The sequence below is a fragment of the Psammomys obesus genome, unplaced genomic scaffold (genome assembly GCF_907164565.1).
Source record: "Psammomys obesus unplaced genomic scaffold, mPsaObe1.curated_primary_1811, whole genome shotgun sequence".
Classification (NCBI taxonomy): Eukaryota; Metazoa; Chordata; class Mammalia; order Rodentia; family Muridae; genus Psammomys; species Psammomys obesus.
Window position 1 is genome coordinate 4252662 of NW_026591643.1, and position 22225 is coordinate 4274886.

Sequence of the window (22225 nt, forward strand, 5' to 3'; positions counted from 1 at the left end):
TTCAGTCTAGACACCCAACTTTTCTCTCAGCTCAAAGACATTTTTGTTAAATGTCTTTGGAATTGTGTTCTGTGTTCAATTTCTACTTCCTGAAATCTCTGCTCCAAATAATAATAATAATGATATTAGGTACGCAGTGTGCCTTTCTTCTGCCATAATGTATTATCTGTCCTCCAGTGCTGTTGTTTTTATTCCAACTTTACTACATTTTTTTTTTTTTTTTATTCAAAAGTTTTATTGGTAGTAACCCAAGCTTGGAACCGGCTCATATGCCCTTCAGTAGGTGAGAGGTTAAGTAACAGAATACCTCTGGGGTTAGGATTTTTGATGCTGTTCAGATAGCTGAGAGAAACAATATAAGGGAGGAGAGGTCTGTTTTGCTCACAATTTCAAAGGGTCCATCATGGTGGGGAGGGTGTGGCAGAGAGGGTATGGCAAGATGGAGGCAGCAAAGAGAGGGAGGAAATCTCCCATTTGTAAAGGAGCAGGGCACTCTGTCCCCTGCCTGTCAAATCCAACCCCAGAACCAAGACTGACACTACACTATTCAATGCTGACTCTGAAACCCATGGGGGAAACACTTAGGAGTCTAGAAAAATAGACTTAGTTGCTGTGGGTCTAGAGAGAAAGAGACGGATCTGTCAAAGGTTCTCCGGTGAACTTAGAGTTAGGAATCATCCATTCTCTCTGTCTCAGCCTCCCTTCTCAGGCATCATCTCGGTTCCTGGGACTCCTGCATGGTCTTCTAGCAAATCTCCCCCTGTGTGCTCCTGCCCCTTTGGCCATCTCTCTAAAAAGCAGCCAAAATGATTCTTTCTGTCGAACAAATCTGGTGACTTTCTTGCTGCTAAATGTTTGTTGAGTGACTGCATGAATGAGCAAACGCTTTTAGAGTGCGCAGTGCACTGTGCACCAATGATACATCGGTCAGGAATTCTCCCGCTGCAAGTGACCCAAACCCACTCCAGTAAGCTACAGCCCACAGATGGCATCCACTAGATTGTAGAGGGCAGCTTTGTGTGTGCTTGGTTGTATTCAGGACCCTGACCAATGTCACCTAGAACCAGCTGCACCCTTTCCACCGCTTGGTTCTACGTGCTTACGTGTTGGCTCACTCCCTTGGTGGTGGCAGTAGGGATTCCAGGAGAGCCAGGGTATGATCTCCTGGCTTGACTCCCTTGCTTCAGCAATGGTGCTTAGCCCAAGTCCCATTGGCCCATGTAGGCTTGTGGGTTCATCCTAGTCACTGAAGAATGTAGGATGTCTGAGGCCTGGGTCACAGGCCCATCTCTGGAGTCACGTGAATGAGTATAAAAGAAGGAAGTGGAGGCCTTCTGATGGCAACTTAAGGTGAATGGAAGCTGTCAGGCAGACTCAGCCGTCAGCTGGCACAGTTCTCACTGCCGTAGAGAGCTACCAATCTAGCATGGTGAAAGGACAGTTGGAGGAGAGACAGATACCAGACAATCCTAAGTAGCATGCGAGGAATCACCATTGGTTGGGACAGAGGGTACTGCAGGAGAATTTGCCTGGTCGAGGATGTCAGGAGAGGGGTTAGGGACCTGGGGTATAAGGAGGCTTGTTCTAGATGAGGACCTTAGAACAGGCCAGTGTTGGTGCGGGAATGAGGAAGGTGAAGGGCGCATGAGATAAGGCTGGAGGAGGGTTTGAGGTGAGGCCTGCGGAGCCACCCCTTCCAGCCCTGTGACAGGGACTTTGAACTTGGTCCCAAGGTCAGTGGGAGCTGCCGGGGCTGGGTCCGTGTGGTTGAGAGCTTTCCCAAGGAAGGATCAGGGAGCTTTTTGGAGCTATCGCCCTTCCACATTGCCAAGGAGAGGTGATGGTGGCTTAGCCCAGAGAGGAGGCACTGTCTCAGATGGATAGGAGGTGAGGCCTACATGCTTTGGTGATTGATGGATGGAGGGAGGGGCTTGGGAGAAAGATACTGCTCCAGACTGGCGTAGGCACAGAGTTGAATGCTGGTGCTACGCTGAGCCCTGGGCACAGTGGAGAAGGAAGAGTTCCAATGACTGACCAGCTTACAAGGCCCACTGTAGAGGTCATGGGGGTCAGGTAGTGAGTTCTCTCAGAACAAGGTTGGTTTAAACGAGAGCCTCTTAGACCATATGAGGCAGGGCCCTTTGCTTCTACCGAACACACGCTGAGCGTGATTTGTTACACCTGGCTCGGCATGTACTCCATTCAGTGGGACGTGCCCTTCCAGCTGATGCTCAGATATGGCATGAAAGGTTGCCGTGGGAGTCTCCAAACCCTCTCAGTTTCACTGCTTACCTTACTGCAGAACTGTGAGAAGTCAGGCCACCATGTCTTTGTGCAGACTAAGTCTTGAGAGGACTGACCTAGATAAAGACCCCCTGAGGCTCAGAGAAGGGCTTTGTCTTTGCTTCCAAGAGCAGCAGAGAAGTTACCCATCATTGCAGTCTCTCCTCCAGTTATCCTGAGAGGAAAGCAGGCACTCAAGCCCAACTGTCCAAGCAGTGGGCAGGTCCCTGGGGGAGTTCAGGAATGAGCTACTCCTGGCAGCTAACATCGTAGGCCTGGATCTCCCCATTGCTCAGCTTGTGGCTGAGCACTTCCCAGGAACTCGGGCTGTCAGGATACAACCTGACCTGGAGCTGGAAGAAACATAGTGGGTCAAGGATTGCTCCCAAAACTTTGGACACTTTGGCCAGCATGTGGACAATTGGGATAAAGCCAGGGAGGGAGATGGCATGGTGCCTGGCAATGCTGAGCCATGACAGCCACCCAAGGTCAGGCCAGTACTGTGCATGTGACAGCAAAGCATGTTCCAGGCAGGATGCAGAAGCTTGCTGGGGCTGGTGACAGTTCTCCAGGATAGCTCCAGGGGATGACCTTTGTCTTCCTACTTGCAGCCTATGGGCTTCTTGCTTCTGTGGCTGGGAGCATTATCATCAGGAGCAGGGCAGATTCTGCTGTGCTGCTTGAGGCTGCTGAGGAACAAGTGGCAAAGTAGACATTTAGGAAGCATGAGCTGGAGGCAGAGGATGCGCTTAGGAGCCTGAGTCTCAGAACCATTCTGCCTGAACTCAACACAAAACCAGCTTTCATGTCAAAGGGGGCATGAGATAGTTGACTCTGGAGCCAAAATGAATGACCAGGGTCTGGGAAAACAGGTTTAGATTGCCCCAAATACAGTTTCATGAAGTTTTTTTTTTTTTTTTTTTCCTCCAGTAAAAGACAAAGAAAGTCATAAATCAAAGCAGTTTTCATATTTGTGGGTTAAAATATCAGGAAGGTTATTGCAAAACCTTTAAGTTGATGGGAGCTAGCAATCTGTTAGTACATTCCAACAAGTTTCACCTGATAGTCAGAATCTTTCACCTGATGGAAGTGGACAATGGGTGGCTGTTAAGGGGAGGAACAATAGCCCAAGATATTTTGGCTCCAGAGCTACAGCAGTCAGTCCCCCTGGAGACACTCATGGGAATTCCAATCAGTATTCCAATAGCCTTGTAGAATCACTGTTTGTTTGTTTGTTTTTCTTTCACTGAACTTCAGTTCACATCATGTCACTTTTCTGTGCCCCCTGTCTTGACCCCTCAGAAGGGCAGATGTCCACAGCCTGCTGTCTGTAAATGCTCATGATGGCCAGCTGTCGGTCCATTCAGGCATATGTTACCCTCCCATTACCCCTCAACAGATAAGATCACTTGAACTTCCTGTTGACAGCAGCCCTCCCAAGGAGTAGGTACAGAAACAACCTGTTCCACCTAGACCTGAGCAGTGGGTGTGACACACACGAGCCCTTCTGCTGCAGGCAGGGGCTGGCCTGCCGGCTGCTTCAGGGCAGGTGACATCCTCTCCTACTGCTTACAAAACCCTGGACCTGCTCTTCCTGGTGGCATATGCCTTGTTTGGAGGATACATGCCACAGGCAAAGGGGCAGAAGAAGACAGAGCATGCATGCTCAGGCTCCCGGCGAGCATGGATTAGAGACTCTGCAGGATTCAAGCACCACATTAAAGCCTCTTGGCTGACCCGTGGTAGGGAGAGCCTTTCTGCACAGTTGGTAGACCCCCTAACTATGACCCTGCAGCAAGTTACAGCCCAGAGCTCCCTAAGTGCCCCAGGACACACTGAGCTTGACTTGGTGAAAGTGGTCCTGTTCACATATCATTGTCAAGACTCTTCTCTCTCCAGATGGAATCTGCAGGGACAGGGGCTTGCGCTGCACACTGCTCTTTCCAGAGTCTTGGAACACCAACTGAGACAAACTGGTCATAACACAGTGGAAGTGGGAAGGGAAGGCATGCAGAGCCTTGCTGCACTGATATACAGGAGGCAGCCTGTGTCTGGCGGAGTGCTTTATATCCTCAGGTTCCTGCTGCATTCCCCTAGGGGCCTCTCAGGAGCTTGCGGGCCCTGCCTTTCCTAAATGGGGCGTGGGTCCTTGCTGAGTCTCCCGGAGTTGCTGCCATTTGCTTTTCATTATACTTGTGAGTGGGCCTGTTCTCAAGCTCTCGGATAATTTGCCTGTGGGACATGGTAGAAAAAGCGAGCTGGGCTTGGTTGTTGCTCTGCTCCTGCTAGCGAGTGTCCTTGGCAGACTTGTTAATCTCTGCTCACTCATCTGTGAAATGGGGATATTAGAAATCATATCTGATAAGGTCCTGTGGATTTAATGAATCAATCAGAAGGGCTCATACCAGTGACGGTGCTGACACAGAATGCCAAATGAATATGTGTTACACAAAATACCAAGATCAGCAAATGGGGCAGGGCTGGGAGCTGAAAGCCTAGGTGCTATGCTCAGGGGACACCTAGATGTCACTGCTCCCTGCGTCCCCATTCCTCCCACATTAGGCTGATAAGCACTGGGCTGCAGCGGAGGGAGCACTAGACAGAAAGTTCTCTGTTTCCTTGGGAAAGTCTTTCAACCCCCTCTCTACCTCCCTTTTACTGGCTGTAATTGGGAAAGTGATTGTAAAGGATCCCCAAGAAAAAGTAGTGTGGCTGAAGTGACTCCCTAGTCCTGTGCTAGGCTGTACTTTGAAAAGGGCATCGGCTATGCCTGTGGTGTCCAGGTAATGGAGAGGCAAGAGGCAGTAGAGGCAGGCACTCAATGCTCCCAGCCTGTCTCGGCTGGCTCCTTGGGGCTCCCCTCCTTCCCCTATATGACGCAGCTCAGCACATCAATGACTGTGTTCTGGCCCTTGTGTCCTGGTCCCCACAAAGGGTGTTCTGCATCGTTGACCCTGCTAAGGGTATTCTCCATAACCACGTGCTTATGTGTGCTTGTGGCTGTGACACAGATGGGCAGGCAGAGATAGAAAGGGGCTGGGGACAGGCAGGGCCACAGTCAGAGGCATCACCAAGGAGAGGGAGAGGCCAAGACAGGGTACTATGCTCTGTTCTAGGGTGCTGGGGTGAGGCTCAGAGAAGACAGGGGTTGGGACTCCTTTTGTCCCATTCTTTCTGCTAAGGTGGGAGCAGCTTGGGGTGGGCTCAGCATGGGGTGGGCTGCCAGCCTTACCCTGGGAGCACTGGCCACGCAAGACAGCATAGCCAAGCTTCAGGGTCTAGGTTGGTGCTTGCAGTAGTGGGGAAGCCCTGTGGTGAAAAGTGGGCACCTCAGAGTCTTCAACCCTGGTCCCTATAGTCACTGAGCTAGTCAACTGGGAGTAGCTCTGAGCCCAGGATTCTTCATGCGTGAGGAGATGTAAGAGACCCGACCATTCAAGATGCAGGCAAAGCTGCAAGCACGGGCCTGGGCGCAGAGTCTGTGTTCAAAAGAGGGGAGCCTAGAATCAGCTCTTGGAACACTCTGGATTCTGAAGATGGGCAGCTTTCAGACCCATTTTACAGATGAGGAAACCAAGGCTCAGAGAGAGGCAGGTACTTACTCAGGGAGACCTAACCTGCCTGGGCTGGAACTGGAATTGACCAGTTTTGTCTGGTTGAGTCCACATTGTCCCCCTCTTTCGGTTGCTGTTAATAGGCACTTCTTGGCTATTATACTGTGGGGATGAAGATCAAATCCTCTGTCTGTCCCAGGTTCCTCAGAGTTTGGCACACCAGGTGCTCAGTAAAAACATGTGTTTCCTGCTGTGCTGGGCAACGATGCTAGAAAGACCAAAGCTGCCACTCCCTGACCCTGAGGGCAGCTACATTCTCAGTCAGCTGTGCTGCCTGCAAGACCCTGAGTTTAATTGCAGCTGTCCACTGGGACAGAGCAGTATAGGGGAGGCGGTGTGACAGGGGAGCCTAGATGATTGGCTGGGTCTTGCTAGGGAGTGGCAGCCTCGGTTTTGCAATACCCCAGCCATAGGAGACCTCAGGACCTGTGTGTGTGTGTGTGTGTGTGTGTGTGTGTGTGTCTCAGGGTGGTATCCACTGAGGATCCTAGGGTCAGGGGTGTGCTGAGAAAGAATGGGTACCCTCCAGAGGAGTACTTTAGGGATCAGAATGGGCAGCAAGGGACCCAGGGATGGCAATTTTAGTTGAGAGTAAAATTGCCAGGTTCGAACTAGCGCACACTTTCTGCTAAAGGATCGTCCAGCAGAGGACTCTTTTCCTTCTGACATCCTTGGGGAAGAGGTTTGGGAAAATCACAGACTTTTCTATTTGAAGCAAGAGAGTCAAGCCTCTCTTCTGAGTGGCAGCGGCAGCGGGGCTGAACGGGGTGTGTGTTTGGGAAGGGCACTCGCAGAAGGAGGAGGAGGAAGAGGAGGAGGGACGGGTGATGCAAGGATTTAAAAAAAAAAAACATTCAGAACGCTATCTCCATGTGGGAGGTGGAACCTGGTCATTTGGTTCTGCTTTTCCCAGCAGGTACCGCTCCCCTGGGGAACTTGGGTAAGTCCATAAATAGCTCTACTGACACAAAGGAGCTCTGTCTGGGGAAGGCAGCCGCTTGACACGGCCAGCCGGCTGCCCGCCCGCCCTCTGGAGGAGCCGGGTGGAGCCCCGGGCGGGTGGCCGGCAGGAGCTGCAGCAGCTAGGAGTTGCCTGGGTTCGTGCCGGAGTGTGCTGGGTAGGTGCCTGGATGACAAATGTGTGTGTGTGGTGGTGGGCAGTGGGAGGGTAGCCTTGTTCAAGACATCCCCTGTCCCTGTTTCTATTGTTTCTTCCCCAGGGCAGCCATTGAGAGACATCTTGCAACCAAACCGGTTTTGTTTCATGGGGATGGTGTAGTGTGTGTGTGTGTGTGTGTGTGTGTGTGTGTGTCTGTCTGTCTGTCTGTCTTAGGGGGCAGTAGCCACTCAGGTGTAGGGAGCAGGCTTCCAGTGTGTGCTGTTCCTCTGTTTGAGGGCTAGCCAGTTAGCTTTTCTTTCTAGGAGAGACAAGGAATGTTTGGTGGCCAGTTGGGACACTACACGGGAAAGGAGTGCTTAGCCAGCAGGACTGGCTATTGTGTCGGGGATGATGGCCCACACCAGGCACTGGGGATGGCAGTTCTTATGTAGATCCCCTGTCTGGGGGAGAGCTGGACTTCTCAGCTGGTCTTGGGGCATTAATGCTAGTCTCCGAAACCTGGAAACACAAGCAGGCTTGCTGTGTGCCCCACCAGCTCAAAGCCACCGCTCCCCTCCTCCCCCGCCATACTTGCGAAGGGAAGAGCCTGCACCTGCTCCCTTGGCTCCAGCTGATACCCACTCACTCTCAGAGCTAGCCCCTGTAAGTGACCAGGCAGAGACCAATTCTGTTCTCAACTCGGAGGGTCCATGTCTTTACTCTTATCCCAAAAGAAATCTAAGTCTTGGCCTAGAAGGGTATCCTGAGCCCAGAGAGGGGAAAAGCCCTGGCTAAATTTCAAGCAGCAGGTCTATGACTGAGCCAAACCAGGACTGAGGACCTCTGCCTCCCAGAACAACAAGGACAGGGCATGACACATGGGAAGCCATTACCCAGCCCCGAGCTACAGGATGCTCCTCCAGTACATTATTTGCTCAAGACTCCCGACTTATCGCACGGCCACCAGGCCCCTCGGCAACTCTGGAGAACTGCTTTTCATCCTGATGCTCTCTGGCTTTGTGCTGGGGGCTCTTTGCTCCCCATTAGAGTGGCTGGAATGGTTGCACACCACCAATGCAGGGCTGCAGTGGCTCCTCTGACGCCTGTAGGATCTCAGCCAGAGTCAAAGTTTCCACACAGTCCCTCTGAGTCTTCTGTGCCCAGCCAAGGGCCACCTCCCCTCTTCCTCAGCTCTAGCATGTGGCATGGCTTAGCCCAGGGCGGGGAGCCTCTAGGGAGTCAAGTTGCAGAGTAGGGAGCACTCAGGCCCAGGCTGTCATCTGAAAAACAGGAGCATAGTGAGGATGGAGGCCATGGAGACAGTGACTCCTTGTCCAGAAGTCTCCAGGGCTCTAAGCCAGGATGGTACATTAGGCTCCTGATTATAGGTGCTAGCTATCAGGGAGTACCATACTTCCCAGCTTGCTTCTTTCCAGTTTTCATACATGCTATTTCATCAGCCAAGAAAGCCCTACTCTTCTACTCTTCTGTTCTCTCTAGGTTTCGTTTTTTCCTTTTTTTTTTTTTTTTTTTTTTTTTGGTTTTTGGAGACAGGGTTTCTCTGTGTAGCCTTGGCTGTCCTTGGCTCACTCTGTAGGCCAGGCTGGCCTTGATCTCCCAGAGATCCATCTGCCTCTGCCTCCCTGAGTGCTGGAATTACATCTCTCTAGGTCTTAATCTCACCCAACTTCCATACCTGCAGTGACTACCTCTGCCTGCTAGTGGTGGCTTCTCTTTTGGCTGCTTGTGTCCTATTTATGCACCATATGAAGTTTACTCATCTCTTAGTCACCCAGGAGCCCGGCTTTCTCCAGGGCATGGCTGGAGAAAGGTGTTGATATGCCCTCATAGGTTAAGTGGTCCCTGCCCCCAGAAGGAAGGCCGTGCTCTGATGTACAGGTCAGCTCAGACTGTCCATCCTAGCTCTGTGTCTGCCATGAGAGTGGGCACTGCCAGGAGAGGATCTTGCCAGGGGCCCCTCAGGAGGATCCCTAGCCTCTACATATCAGTGTGATATTAGGAGGGCCAAGGAGTTGGAGGTTGGCTTTGGTGGGAAGGTAAGACGTGGAGAATTTTGACGTTAGCCTACTTGAAGCCATAGAAAGAGCCTGTTCAGAGGTCATATTGTGCTGGGTGGTGACCATAGCATAGTCCAGCCATCAACGGTAGACGTCAGAGCCCTGGATGGATCGTTGGAATACTCATGATCCTTTGCACAGACTATAGGGGCTTGGAGCGCAGCTTCCTGCACTACTTTGGAATGGCCATTGCTTAGGCTAGATCTTGAACACTGGTTCTCCAGCAGGGGTCTGTCCACTTCTCTCAAAAGATACATAGCTGGGGAGGGAGGGCCCATGCCCAGTCGGATCCCTGGGGGGCATATGTGCTGCTTCCTATTTGGTCTCTGAGCATCCGGAGCTGTGAGTCTGTCTACCTTCTGGATGGGGGAGGGACTAAGGGAGAAAGGAAGCTCCTACCTGGGTTACATGGAGCCCAGGACTCAGTTTGCTCAACCCATGCCTCTCCCCATTGTATATCTCAGGGTATGCAAGCTTCATCTTGAATTCTCTCTCTCTCTCTTTTGGACTCCCCAGTGACTCACTCCTTTTGGACCCTTGGGCTTACTAGTTGAGCTTGCTGATCTCTGGAAAAGCAATGTGCGTGACAGAGAAAGCCCAGGAGACCCAGTTGCTTTTCATACCTGATCAGTGAATCTTAGGCAGATTCACCTATTTTCCTAGCTCAGTTTCCTCTTTGAAGCAACCAGGACCTGGATCAGATATTCCTAGGCACGTTCCAGTCACTGGATTCCCTGCTTCTCTGAAAACCTAGGTCTCAGAGTCAGGGTCAAGGCAAGGCTCAGTTGAGAAGCAGCCTCTGGCCTTCCTGCCTCTTACTCAGGCGCCTCTGGGTAGAAGCCTTCTCATGCACAGTGCAACCCAGGGAGGTTTGTTGTTGTTTGTGGAATCTGTCTGTTTCCAAGATGTTATTGCTCAGGGAAAACTATCATTCCTCCCAGGGATAAACAAGGCTGCTTATGGCTCAGCCCTCTAAGCCCAGGGAGGCTGGAGCCACTCACAGCAGGCCAGCTGGGCTCAGTCCCAGGGAGCTGATGCCCAACCACACTGGCCCCATCCTTGCTCCACACAATGACTCGTGAGCAGAGTGGGGTGGACGGGGAACAGACCACCAGCCCCTGGGGAAATCAGAGGGTCTAGGCACTGAGGAATGGTAGTAGAGTCTCCCTGGTGGCCTCTCCTTTCTGATGGTGGTCTGGACTGTAGCAGTAGATGTGTGGAGAGATGCCAGCTGTGCTCTCTACGGCAGATGGCCCAGGGGTTCTCCCTTCTGGGCACAACGGCCCAGGCTGCTGCCAGAGAACTACCCAGGCCACCAGATTAGGAGAACGGGCTGCGTGGTGAGTTACAGCAGACTAGGCGGCGCGCTCACCATCTGCCCAGTCACTTGTTGGTCTGGTAGCGGCACCTTAAGACAGGTGGTAGAGGGTGAGGGGACATGAAGAAGGACAGAAGAGAAGCTGTGCAGAGCCTTTTGGTTGGGGTGGGGTTAGGGTGGGTGGCTGGCAGGAGCCTTGAGGCAAGGCTGGAGGAGGTTAGAAAAGGGGCCATCGAATGGAAGGCACCATGGATTGTAACTGGTCTCCAGTCAGGATATGAAAATTTCACTGAAGAGACAATAATTTATAGTTGGTCCAAACAGCAACTTAGTTCTGTTCTTTTTGCCTCTCTCCTTCTGTCTTTTCCTCCTTTACCTTCCTCTCTTCTTTCAACCCCTTTGCCTTCTCCTTCCTAACATGCCTGTTAAGAGCCTTTGTTTAATATACTCTTTCTGGGTCTTGGAGGTGTCGACATAAGAGGCTTAATCTGTGATCTCAGGCCCAGGCCTGGTAGGTAAAGGAGAGTAAAATAGATATGGCGGTGGCCCACTGTCAGTGCCTGCGCGGCCTGGGAGCCTCAGTGAAGCTTCCTGTAGGAGGGAGGCTGTCTGTTGATGCATATTCATACCTGTTCAATGAGCAAGAGTCCAACCCAGTCTCTCTACTTCCTTTCTGTATAGATGTGATTTCTGCCGGGATGTACACATTACCCTCCAGCCCCGGCCTCCTGCCCCCCTTATCTGCAGAGGCTGTCTAAGGTGTCATGTAGGGTTGTGGACCCTGGACTTAGGCCAGTGACCCCGCTTCACAGTGTGTATCTCTCCTGCCTGTGGTCGCCCTGGAGCAGTAAACCTCACAGGTCAAATGAGATGCAAATGCGAAAGTCTTAGATGGTGAGGGAGCATGCCTGCAGTTCCAGGTCATCTCGCGGAGGACCAGATGTCTCCTAGGTGGTGCTGCTAAATACAGCCATGTAGGCGAGGCCCTTTGGCCAGGTGGGCTGACGTGGAGGTGATGGGGTGCACAGGTGGCAGCGTTTTGGAGGCAGATAGTTGGAAGGTGTTAGAGAGGTGTATAAAAGGCAACGAGCTCACAGAGGAGAGACCTGCTGTCTCCGGCAGAGAGTATGCTGTTGAGGGCTCTCTGTCTTTAAAGCAAACTTTTTTTTTTTTTTTTAACTGTTAGAACAACTTCATTCAGAGACTTGGGGAAAGGCTGGAGAAGCCCATGCTGCCTGCTGTCCTCTGCAGGGCAGATCTTAGTACTCTTCCCATTGCTAAGAGTAAAGTGAACTTTTAAAGCGAAGCCGGGTGTGCTAGAGAAAGAGGACAAGGATGCAGCTGATGGCTTTTCACCAAATGAGCACACCCATTCAGGTCCATAAGGAAAACATCCCATCCAGTACACTGGGAATGCTCCGGAGTGCTCCTCAGTCACTGAGGTCCTGACTTCTCTCCCTGGTTGCTTGCCTACCTTGGACTTTGTATGACTGGAACCCTTGAGTAGATGTTCTTTTATGCTGACTTCTTTCCTTTAGTGCTTTCATGGTGACGACTCATCAGCATGTCATCTCAAAGTTTTATTTAGTTCATTTTGTTACTATTTAGTGTGTTTCTCTTTATGTATACCTCAGTTTACCGATCATTCTACCTTTGACAAGTGTTTTGGGTATTTCTAGTTCCAGGCTGCAGTAAATAGTGTTGCAAGGACCTCCTTGAACACTTCTTTTGAAGTGCATCCATCTTTCTTAGATATACTTCCAGTTTGCAGTACCTGACTCATAGCGCTGTGCACAATTAGCCTGGGTAGATGCCATCACAATTTCCCAAAGCTTGACATTAGTGCCTCCGCTTTCAAGCCGTGTGTGACAGTACCTGCTGCCCCCTGTGCTCAGCAACACGATTACTATCAGATATGGTGATATCTAATTGTGTTTGTAATTTGCATTTCCTTGATGACTCATTAGGTTGTGAGCCTTTCCATATGCTAATTGCTCATTTGGATAACTGGTGGCAAAGTGCCTGTTCAAGCCTTTTCCTCACATCTTTTAGATCACATCTTTCTCCCCTCCCTACAGGTTTGTGGGAGCTTAAAAAAAGTATTCTGGATGTGTGTTCCTTATTGGCTAAACACACTGAGAATATGTTCTCGAGTCTGGGGCATGTCTTTTTATTCTTGTCCGGGAATACTTGAAGAAGAAAGGTTCTCCATTTTAATACAGTCCATATGTTAACTTTTTTTTTTTATGAGCTCCAAGTTCAGAGAGAGACCCTGCCTTGATAAATAAAATGGAGAGCAATTAAGGAGATACCAACAATGTCAGTTTTGGTCCTCCACACACCCAGACACTCACCCAGACTCATATGTGCCCACACACATGCCCGCACTCACACCATACACACATACACATTCAAAAACATAGATCAATAAAGAAAACCCAATACAACGTGAATCCTAGGCTGCTGGGAGGGTCAGCTGCCGTCAGCGTCCCACATCTGTGTGGGCGTCAGTAGGTTCAGTTATCAGAATTGTTGTTATATAGCATCGTTGTGGGCAAATGACAAAGAAGAAAAGTGTATATGTTTTCCCTTCGATAAAGCATTTAAAAATTTTTTTTGACCTGTGGTTGTTTGACTGTGCAGACATGAACCCCACAGATATAGTGGGCCTTGTGAAGTTTTAATCATTTTATGTTTCGTGTTTAAACCTGAAACCCATCTGGAATAGATTTCTCTGCACAGCGTGATGCAGAAGTCCAGATTCATCTTCCAGAGGAGATGCTCAGCTTATCAAAGAGACTGTCCTTTCTCACTGTGGGACACTGCCACCCTGTCAGAAGTCAAGAGGATCAAATACAGACATGTGGCCCCGGGGGGGGGGGGGGGGGGGGGGTGGGCTGGGGAAAGGCTGCTCAGGTTGATGGGAGGGGGCGTGTTCGTGGCATGAGTGACAGCACGAACGCAGGTGTAGAGTGCCAGAGAGAGTGTGCGTCTTCGACACTGTAACCTGATTGACTGGCTAGGGGGCTGAGGCACTGGGGCTGTGGCACTGTGGATGAGGAGATGTGTTGTCCGTTGGAGAGACCACATACTATCTCATCCAGAGCACTTGAGCATCGGCAGGTTTAGCCGCCTCTAGGGGCCGAAGGCTTTGGAACGAGAGAATAATTTGCTCAGGTTTGTGGGAGGCTAAGGGGGTGAGAGTCCCAGGATGGGAACATGAGTTTGGAGCCAACCCAACCAAGCCCAGCCTAGTGTGACCTCTCCCAGAGATGGTGCATCTGTCAGGACTCACTGGTGTGAGGCAGGCATGTGCCTGAGGGCCTGTCAAGGTGACCTTCAGCTGCAAGGGCTCCAGCTGAGCCAGTTGCACCCAGGCCTTCTACCACACCCAGTATCGCTCACCAGAGCTCCCATTGCTGCAGGCCCTGAAGGTGGAGCAATGCAGACAGATAAGGCCGGTATTCTGGAGAGAGGATGGACCCATTTCTCCTCCTGGTGACCTCGAAGAGTTCTGGCCACGCCTCTGAGCAGGCAGAGATCCTGGGAGAGGAGTGACCTGGCCTAAGTGTCACCGGAAACCCAAATGACTGACAAAGGAGAAGGCTAGGGGTATACACTGGCCCCTCCTGAAATTCTGAGGGCTTCCACACAGGCCTCGGTTTCCTGCCTTGAGCTAAGCAGCTGCAAGTTCTCCTGTTCTAGGCTGTCATAAGGATCAGAATGTGCTAAGTGCTCTGTCCCAGAACTCGACGCAGGGGCGTGTGTGCTGACAGTATCAGTGATGGTGGTGCCGATAGGCCTAAGACTGTGATTGCAGGGCTTGTAGGTGCTTACTGAGCGCCTGTGACGAGTCTGGTTCTTGCCTCGTGCTTCATTTGGATTGTCTCCAAGCACTGCTAGCATGTGGGGACTTGGCGTTTGAGTCAGATTGCTTCACACACCAGTAGCCCCAGCCCTTAAAGAAGTCAAGCAGGCGGCATGTGTGCTCTTATTGGTGGTGGAGGGGGGTTCGGAACCCTGATTTGTCCCACGTCTTCACCACAATGAACTTCTGTCCCGTCATTCCTGGCGTTCAGAGTGCTCCCAGCTCACTGGTGAAGTGTGGTTCAGGGTTGGCCTGTGGTACCTACCTTTGAGCAGAGGGCACCACTGCGTGCTGCCCGCTGCTGTGCGCCAGGCCCTGCCTCCGCAGACTCCACCGCAGCACGCTGGCTTCAGCACATGATTAGGAGATGGTCGTCAACCCAGCTTCCCCCACCCGGGGTCATTGCAAGCCTCACAACCACAGTGTTGCTTGTGCCCTTCCCTGGGGTCTTCTCGGCATGGCAGAACTTTTTTTTTTTTTTTTTCCTTTCCTGGTGGATGAACCTAGAATAGGACGGTGCAGCCAAGCCTTATTTGGTGTGGACCCTGGTTTAGGAGAGTCTCTAGGTATGTGGCTCAGATTCCTGCCCTTCTGTGACCAGTCACTGGGAGCAGCGACAGCCCTGCCGGTGGCACTGCTCACTATTGCCCAGCTCGGTACTTGCACTCAGGAAGCATCCTGGGAAGGAAGGGAGGACGAAAGGAAGCAGAGGGCAGGGAAGAGCGTGGTGGTGGGGTAACAGGAAGAGAAGGCACTGAGAGGTGCTGCCTGCGCACATGTGAGTGCGTGCCTCAGGCCCTCCTCCTGTGTATCCTCGTCACCCGCAGCTGATTATTCCCTAAATGCCCTGGCCAACGGGCTCTAGTCAGCTGAGGGCTTTCTTGCCAGGGACCCCCCTGTGCTGTCTCTGCGGTCCGGGCAGGCCCTGCTTTGGCTCATGAGGATTGGAGCCCTGTCTCACTTCCTACCCTCACTCCTCAGAGTTACTCAGCAAATGCCTACAGAGCCCAGCCACATGCCGAGGCCTGTGCCAGGCACTAGTGCCAAAGACCAACAGGATCCATCCCTGCCCTGGAGATTCCAGGTCTCTGGGGGAGAGACATCGGGGAAGGATCAGGTTAACCTCTCCCTAGTCCTGCCTCAGGGGCTGTGGAAGCTCAGAGGTTAGAGAGGTGGCCAGGGCTCTTAGGGCAGAGAATGAAAAAGGGATGGGTGGAGCAGAAACCTCTGTGCTGCCATTGGAGACAGCTCAGGGCACAGCAGTGGCTCTGGAGGGCAGGGCCTGGGTCCTTATAGGAACCAGAACCTTACACAGAAAACAAACAGTGCCTGCTGAGTGCTGGAGGGGTCAGGAAGCTGGGTCTAGAGATAGTGGCAATGGGTTATGACGACGACGACGATGGTTGGATTTGGGGTTGCTTTTATTTTATTATTTTAAGATTTATTTATTTTTATTTTGTGTGCATTGGTGTTTTGCCGGCAAGTATGTCTGTGCGAGGGTGCCAGTTCCCATGGAAGCTGAGTTACAGACAGGTGTGAGCTGCCAGGTGGGTGCTGGAATTGAACCCAGGTCCTCCGAAAGAGCAGCCACTTAACCACTGAGCCATCTCTCCAGCTCCAGACTGGGGATTTTTAACAGCACTGCTGCTCACCAGTCACTGTGACCCACCTTTGCTTGTATTCAGTCACTCCCAGCAACCCCAGGAGGTCAGGATCATTGGCCTCATTCTGAAAATAAACAGACTCGGAGGTCAAGTAACTTGCAAAACATTAAAAAGCAAAGAAGTAGAAAAAATTGAGAGGGAAGAGGGTGAGTAAGCCAGGACATGGTCCCCCCCCCCCCCCCCCCCGGCTGAATGCTATGTTCAGAGTGAGGCTGGGAGACCACATCCCGTCAAACCTCTGTCCCCTCACAGCACAGCACCCTCCCCGGTGGTCGACACTTCCTCCCAGTCCCTTGCCTCCCCCACTTCCTCATCCATAAGCCTCGCCTGCCTTTCTTGCTGCCTCAGCTCCCACAGTCCCTGGGCTGGGGTTGGGGTGGGGAGAGGTTGGCCTGGTTCTTCATCCCGGTCTCTCCTCCGCAGAGCTGGCACCTCCAAGGCAGGGATGGATCTCGCTGATGTCTGGCCCCAGTGCCTGGCAGAGGCCTTGGCACGTGGCTCTGACAGCATTTTCTGAGTTACCATAGGGGATAGGGGAACAGGGAGTGAGCCGGGGCCTGGGCCTGGCATGGAAGCCTGGAGCCCTCTATCAAGGACCTTTGGTTGGAGAATTAATGGAGGCTCATAGGGTCCTCCAGGGCTATGGCGTTTGGACGTGGAGAGGCACTGGGGAGTCTCTCCAGCAGAGAAGTGGTAACTTCCAGCACGGTCCAGACACTGGCCGGAGGGATCTGGGCTGCCACTGGGAGCTCTGTACCATTTGGATGGAGGCTAGTGATGTGATATGGATGCAGAGAGAGTGGAAAGATTCTTCAAAAAAAATCAATAAGTTTTGTTTTTTAGCACAGTTTTGGGAATTGGGCGGAAAGCATTGAGTGTTCTGCTTTGCTCTCTGTCCCCAGTGTTCAGCCTACTGTTTGCCTGAGGTTTGATGAGGGACCAGCCATCCTGAGGATTTGGTGACTGGCCCCCAGGGTCTGGGATGGGGTGGTAGTGAAAGATCCAGATGAGAGAATGATGTACAGACCCCGTTTGAGCAACTGGTAGTGGCATCAGACAGGGGCCCAGAGGAGGAAGGAAGGAAGAATGCATCAGTCTGGGGCTCTGAAGCTGGTAGAGCTTAGTGGAGACCCAGAAGGTGGTCTCCAGCCTAATGGACAGGCAGAGTCGCCTATGATGGAGCGGAGCAGGGCTCAGGGTCAGTCAGGGCAGCTGGAAGGCCAGCAGCGCTGGGGGTGGTCGTCGTTACCTTCTGCTGGCTGTCGCACGGCCACACAGTGACTCTGGACACAAATGACAGCTCATTTCTTTTTCTGGCAGCACCGTGAGTTGTTTTAAAGCCGGCACAGTGAAGGTAAACGTAAGGTACCCCAGCCAGAAAGAAGGAAGGAGGTTCAGTATCCGAAGCTGCCTCCCCTCTGAGGGCAGACTTTGACGAGGCTGGTGAATTGGCGGACTGAGCTGGTGGCAGAGGCACCAGTCGGGGCTCTAGGCTCTGTGGCTAGAGGAGAGGGCTGAGGCTGGATGGGGAAGTGGGTGAGGGTTGAGTGGGTGAAGATGGAGGAAGTCAGCATAGAGCCAGAGGCCCAGAAGCTGGAGACCTGATGGACCCGAAGCCCTTGAGGAGGAAACCCAGTACAAAAATGAAGTCTGGAGGTCACAGCCTGCAAGAGTTCCGAGGGCCTCTCCTAGTCTTGGACAAGTTCCCGGCTCCACAAGCACTTTCCTGGCCTCCATGCACCATGGCAGAAAAACACTGGTAGCCAGAGATCTCGGGCCTAATAACGAGGCCAGGGTACTACAGCCCCAGTCTCCTGGCTTTCCAACCTGTGCTCTTGTTGAAACAATCTGATGTATGTGCGGGCCACCCTGAGACAGAGTCACACCAGCACCCCCACTCCCAGAGGGGTGCCTGGCTTCGATGGCATCTGATGGCTTCGATGAATTGCCAGCCTGAGAACCCTAGCTTGCCTGTGGGGTCGACCGGAGTGGCTCCATGGCCAGCAGCTGTATGATACTGAGCAGGTCACTTCTAGCACCCCACAGCTACCCCTTACGCCCAGTAGCTGGCGGGGGTCTGAGGCCAGCAGCCACAGCTGGTATGAGCAGGAGCTTCTGGGCATCATTGATGCCACCCTTCCTCAGCCTGCTCCAAGCTCTGGATTGCATTTGGGAGAGGATTTGATTAGGCCCTGGGCAATGGCTCCATTTAGAGGGCCTGGCTCATTTCCTGTGGCTGCTAGCAGGCGAGACAAGGACAGAATTAACCCTGCTCCAGCCTCGCCAGCGAAATGATGGAGGGATACAGACCCTTCGGGGGCTGGGGGCACCAACAGCCTGTGTGCTTGCGATCTAGTGCCCTGTCGGGGCAGGCTGGCCTCCCTGGGGCACCCTAGCCGGATTCTTGTTACTCCAGCCTGTTGTAGCACCTTCCAAATTGGCTGTCCCCAACTACCTGCACTTCCTTTACTAGAGCACTCAGCACATCCCCTTTCTAGCCTTTACTTCTTTCTCGAGGGCTATATCGCTTGTTCCTTGCTGCCCTCCAGTACCTGGGAATAAATGAATGCACGTGCCCCGCCCCCACGTCCTTGCAAGCATTGCCCAGAGCAGGTTTTACATAGATGGCTCTACCCATGCCAGTCTCCCCCAGGACTGCCCATACCCGCCGTTTATCCTGAGACCTCTCCCTCTTGCCATTTCACACCTCTAGGCTTCTCAGGTTTCCTGTGAGCTTCTCTAGAGTATGCCCGCAAGCCACTGCCACTCCAGGCAGCTCTCCCAGGAACACTGGCCTTACCAAACCTGCCTGAGGTGGCCACGGTACACACAGATCCTGCCTGGGAGCTTGGAATAGAAGGAGGAGTTCTGGGCCCTGTCGGCAGAATGTCGACTTTGTGTAGACAGGCCTCAGGCATACTCACAAGTTGCTCCCTCTTCTAGACCCCCACCTTTAATGTGAGAGACCTGGGACAGGAGACAGGAGTTCTAATCCTGCATGAGTCTGTTTTCTTAGGTAATTCTGTCACTGCCACAGGCCTCTGCCCTCTCCCCAGGAATGAGTGCCGTTCTATCAGTACGCCTCCTGGGCTAGGCACTGTGAAGAAGCAAACCGTAGCCTGGGAGTCCCCTGTGACCTCCCCAGGCTCAGCTCCAGAAAAGGAGAAGCTGACCAGCTCAGCCAAGCAGCACAGTTATGAAGCGGGCCCCATGTCGCACAGTCAGAGTCTGAGGGACTGTTGGAGTGCCTAATCACCAGGCTCTCCAAATGCCCTTCAGCTCTGGGCAACTTCCTCAGGGCAGGGCCTTCTAGGCATGGGAATCCTTGCTGTACTTCCCCTCCTGGTTTGGTTAGGTTTGGCCTTAGACTAGGGCTGAGTTGACAGAGGAGGTGAAGGTGGGCGGGCATGGGCTGACTTGCATTTCTGGTTTGGGGTTTGTTGCGTACTTTCCCTAAGGGGATAGGGCGGGCTCTGCCAACAGGCACCTGTGGGACAGGCCTAGGCCCTTCCCTGAGGCCCCCAGGAAAGGGGAAATTCACTCCTCTGTTAGTGTCATTCTGTGCCAGACCCTGAGGGCAGCCAGCAGCTGTTTCCTTCCAATTTTCCCCAGCAAAGTAAGAGGCAGAAGGGGTTGGTGTATGTGTAAATGTGAGGTCCCATGAGCTTGATGCAGGAGGATTTGCTTTTTCTAATGCAGATACCGTATGGAAGATGGGTGATGGGTTTGGTACTCAGGCTGAGAGTTGGTGATGGGTTTGATACTCAGGTTAAGATCAGAAGCAGATTTGCAAAGAGTGGAGGCAGAGTTGGGGCATGGCCCCGGCTTGGCCTCCGAACTGTACATGGTAGCTGTGTGCGGTCCCTGAGGCGCACTGTTCAGCATCTTCAGGCTCCTGTTAGTCCTATCTGTCCTCTTTCTACTTGAGACTAGCCCAGAGGGGCCGGAGCTCATCTTAGTTTTCTGGCATCACAGAGGCAGACTTTGGCGCTGGGTGTTTGGTAGTGTTTGCGTCTACAGCCCTGTAGAGAAGGCATGCTTTGAGTGCAGAATTTCCTTCTAGAGCGATCATTAACCCTGCACTTGTCATCACCATGCTCCTCTCCTGTAGTTCTCTCTCTGTACTGTTTTCTCCTGGCTTGTGACTTGTGTATGGCAGCCATTCCATTTCTAAAGCAGACACTTGGAGGCCAAGTGACTGCCTGTACCTGTCCCTGCTGTACAAGTTTAGGAAAACCTCTGTCCTCTCTCTGAACTTAGCCTTTCTGTCTGAGCTTGTGGTTCTCAACCCTCCTAATGCCACGATCCTTTAATACAGCACCAGGTATGGACATCCTGCTTGGAGACGAATAGAGGGTGTGACATCTCAGTTCCTAAGACCAGTGGAAATACGTATTTTCAAATGGTCTTAGATAACCCCTGTGAAAGGGTCTTTTGGCCCCAAGGGGGTCGGGACCCACACTTTGAGAACCACTACTGGGGATTTAGGTTGAATGATGCTTTAGGCTCCGAGGAGGCCCTGAGTAGCCACCGTCTGGCTGGCTCCAGGATTCTCCAGGAAAGGAAGCTCTGTGGAGTCACTGGTGCCTGTCTTTAGCCTGACAACCCTAACCTTGGGTACCATTCCTGGTGGGGCCAGGTCATCTTATAGTCCTCTGAGGCTTCTGTTTTCTCTACTGGAGGGACATTTCCATCTTCCTGCACCTGGAAGGGGGCTCTTCCCACAGTGTGCTTTCACATCACTCTGATGCTCCCAGGTGTCATGCTCCCAGAGCCTGACCTGCGCGTGCAGCACCCTGAAGCTGTCTAGAGCCACAGATGGCTCACTTCATTCCCAGTGGAGAGAGAGGCCTGGCCGGGGCTTCACTGTGCTCACCACCTTCAGGCATGGCCTTTTTGTCTCCAGGAAACTGGACATTAGTGGTTAGGACATTAGTGGGGGCTTAGTTTCCTTGTCCATCAAGTGGCTATCATGATCTCTATATCAAGAGGTCAGAACTCATCTGCTGGGGTACCTTCTGTTGGGGCTCTGTATCAGTGTGTGCAGAACATACATTCCCGTGTGTTAGAGCTCCCGGGGTATGTATGTGTGGTTTCCCTTCTCTTTAGTGTTGTGTAGAAAAGGCTGTTTGAAAAATGAAAACTGGGCACTAAGTAGGACTAGCTGCTGCATTCCGAGCCCTTGAGTATAGCCACGCCTCAGCCAGGCCTAAGGCCTGCTTCCCGCTCTGTGCCTGAGCACTGGGGACAGCCAGGCATGACATTCTCTATGTTCTCTGAGACAGCAACATCTTACACTCCTGTTAGGGGACAATGTCTCTCTTTTGCAAACACAATCTACTGTCTGAACCCTGTAAGAATCCCCAGGGCTCCTTCCATTGTGCACAAGGCAGGAAATAATGCCTTTCTTGCTTTTAAAAATTCATTTATCCATTCATTTGAAAAAGTTTTCTGAGGTTCTTCCACACTGGGTGACGAACTCCTCAGTGAGGTTCTGTGTGCCTGTGACTTCTGGTCATTCCAGGTGTTAGGCAATGTTTGAAAGCTATGGCTTTCATTCAGTTGACTGGTTTTAAATATACAGTTACCATTTAGAGCAAATTCTTGTTTGAATGATTCACTTGGATTCTTGTATTAATTGTTGGTTCTGGGCAAGTGACCCTCTGGTGAGGTTCAAGATTGTTCCACAGGTTGAGAACATGGTGGCTTGGGTCTGGTTCTGGTTCATGAAAGCAGAGACTGCCTGGTGTCCCCATTCACACACACACACACACACACACACACACACACACACACACACACACAGAGAGAGAGAGAGAGAGAGAGAGAGAGAGAGAGAGAGAGAGAAAGGGAAATGAGGACAGTGATGGTTCCCATGTTCCCATGCAGAGAGAGGGAGCCTGGGCTGGCATGGTCACCACAAACCAGCAGAGCTGGACACAAGACTCTTCCCCCTTAGGCAGCCAGTGCGCTGGACATAGAGCAGAAGTTTCAAGCCAGAAGATCTTACAGCCCAGCCTTGGGAGTCTCATGTCTGGTTCTCAGACTGACTATGGGATTCTGGTTTTACTGGTGCAAACAGTCTGGCCTTCAAAGACTCCTTCTCTGAGCCTCCTTTCTTCCTTTTTGTGCTGCAGATGTTTGAGACAGAGGCAGATGAGAAGAAGGAGATGCCCCTGGACGAGGGGAAGGGGCCAGGTGCTGAGGAACCCATACCCAGCAAAGACCCTTCTCCTGGACAGGAGCTTCCTGCGGGACAAGACCTCCCACCCAGGAAGGACCCCTCCCCCAGCCAGGAGCT

General features: G+C 52.2%; 1 protein-coding gene across 1 annotated transcript in view; it reads left to right on the forward strand.

Moving 5' to 3' along the window:
• Rgs3 (regulator of G protein signaling 3) overlaps window positions 1–22225 on the forward strand; it is a 114466-nt gene that overhangs the window by 78293 nt on the left and 13948 nt on the right. The window contains 1 exon segment of the mRNA XM_055611546.1: window positions 22062–22224. Coding sequence (XP_055467521.1) covers window positions 22062–22224 — 163 coding nt within the window.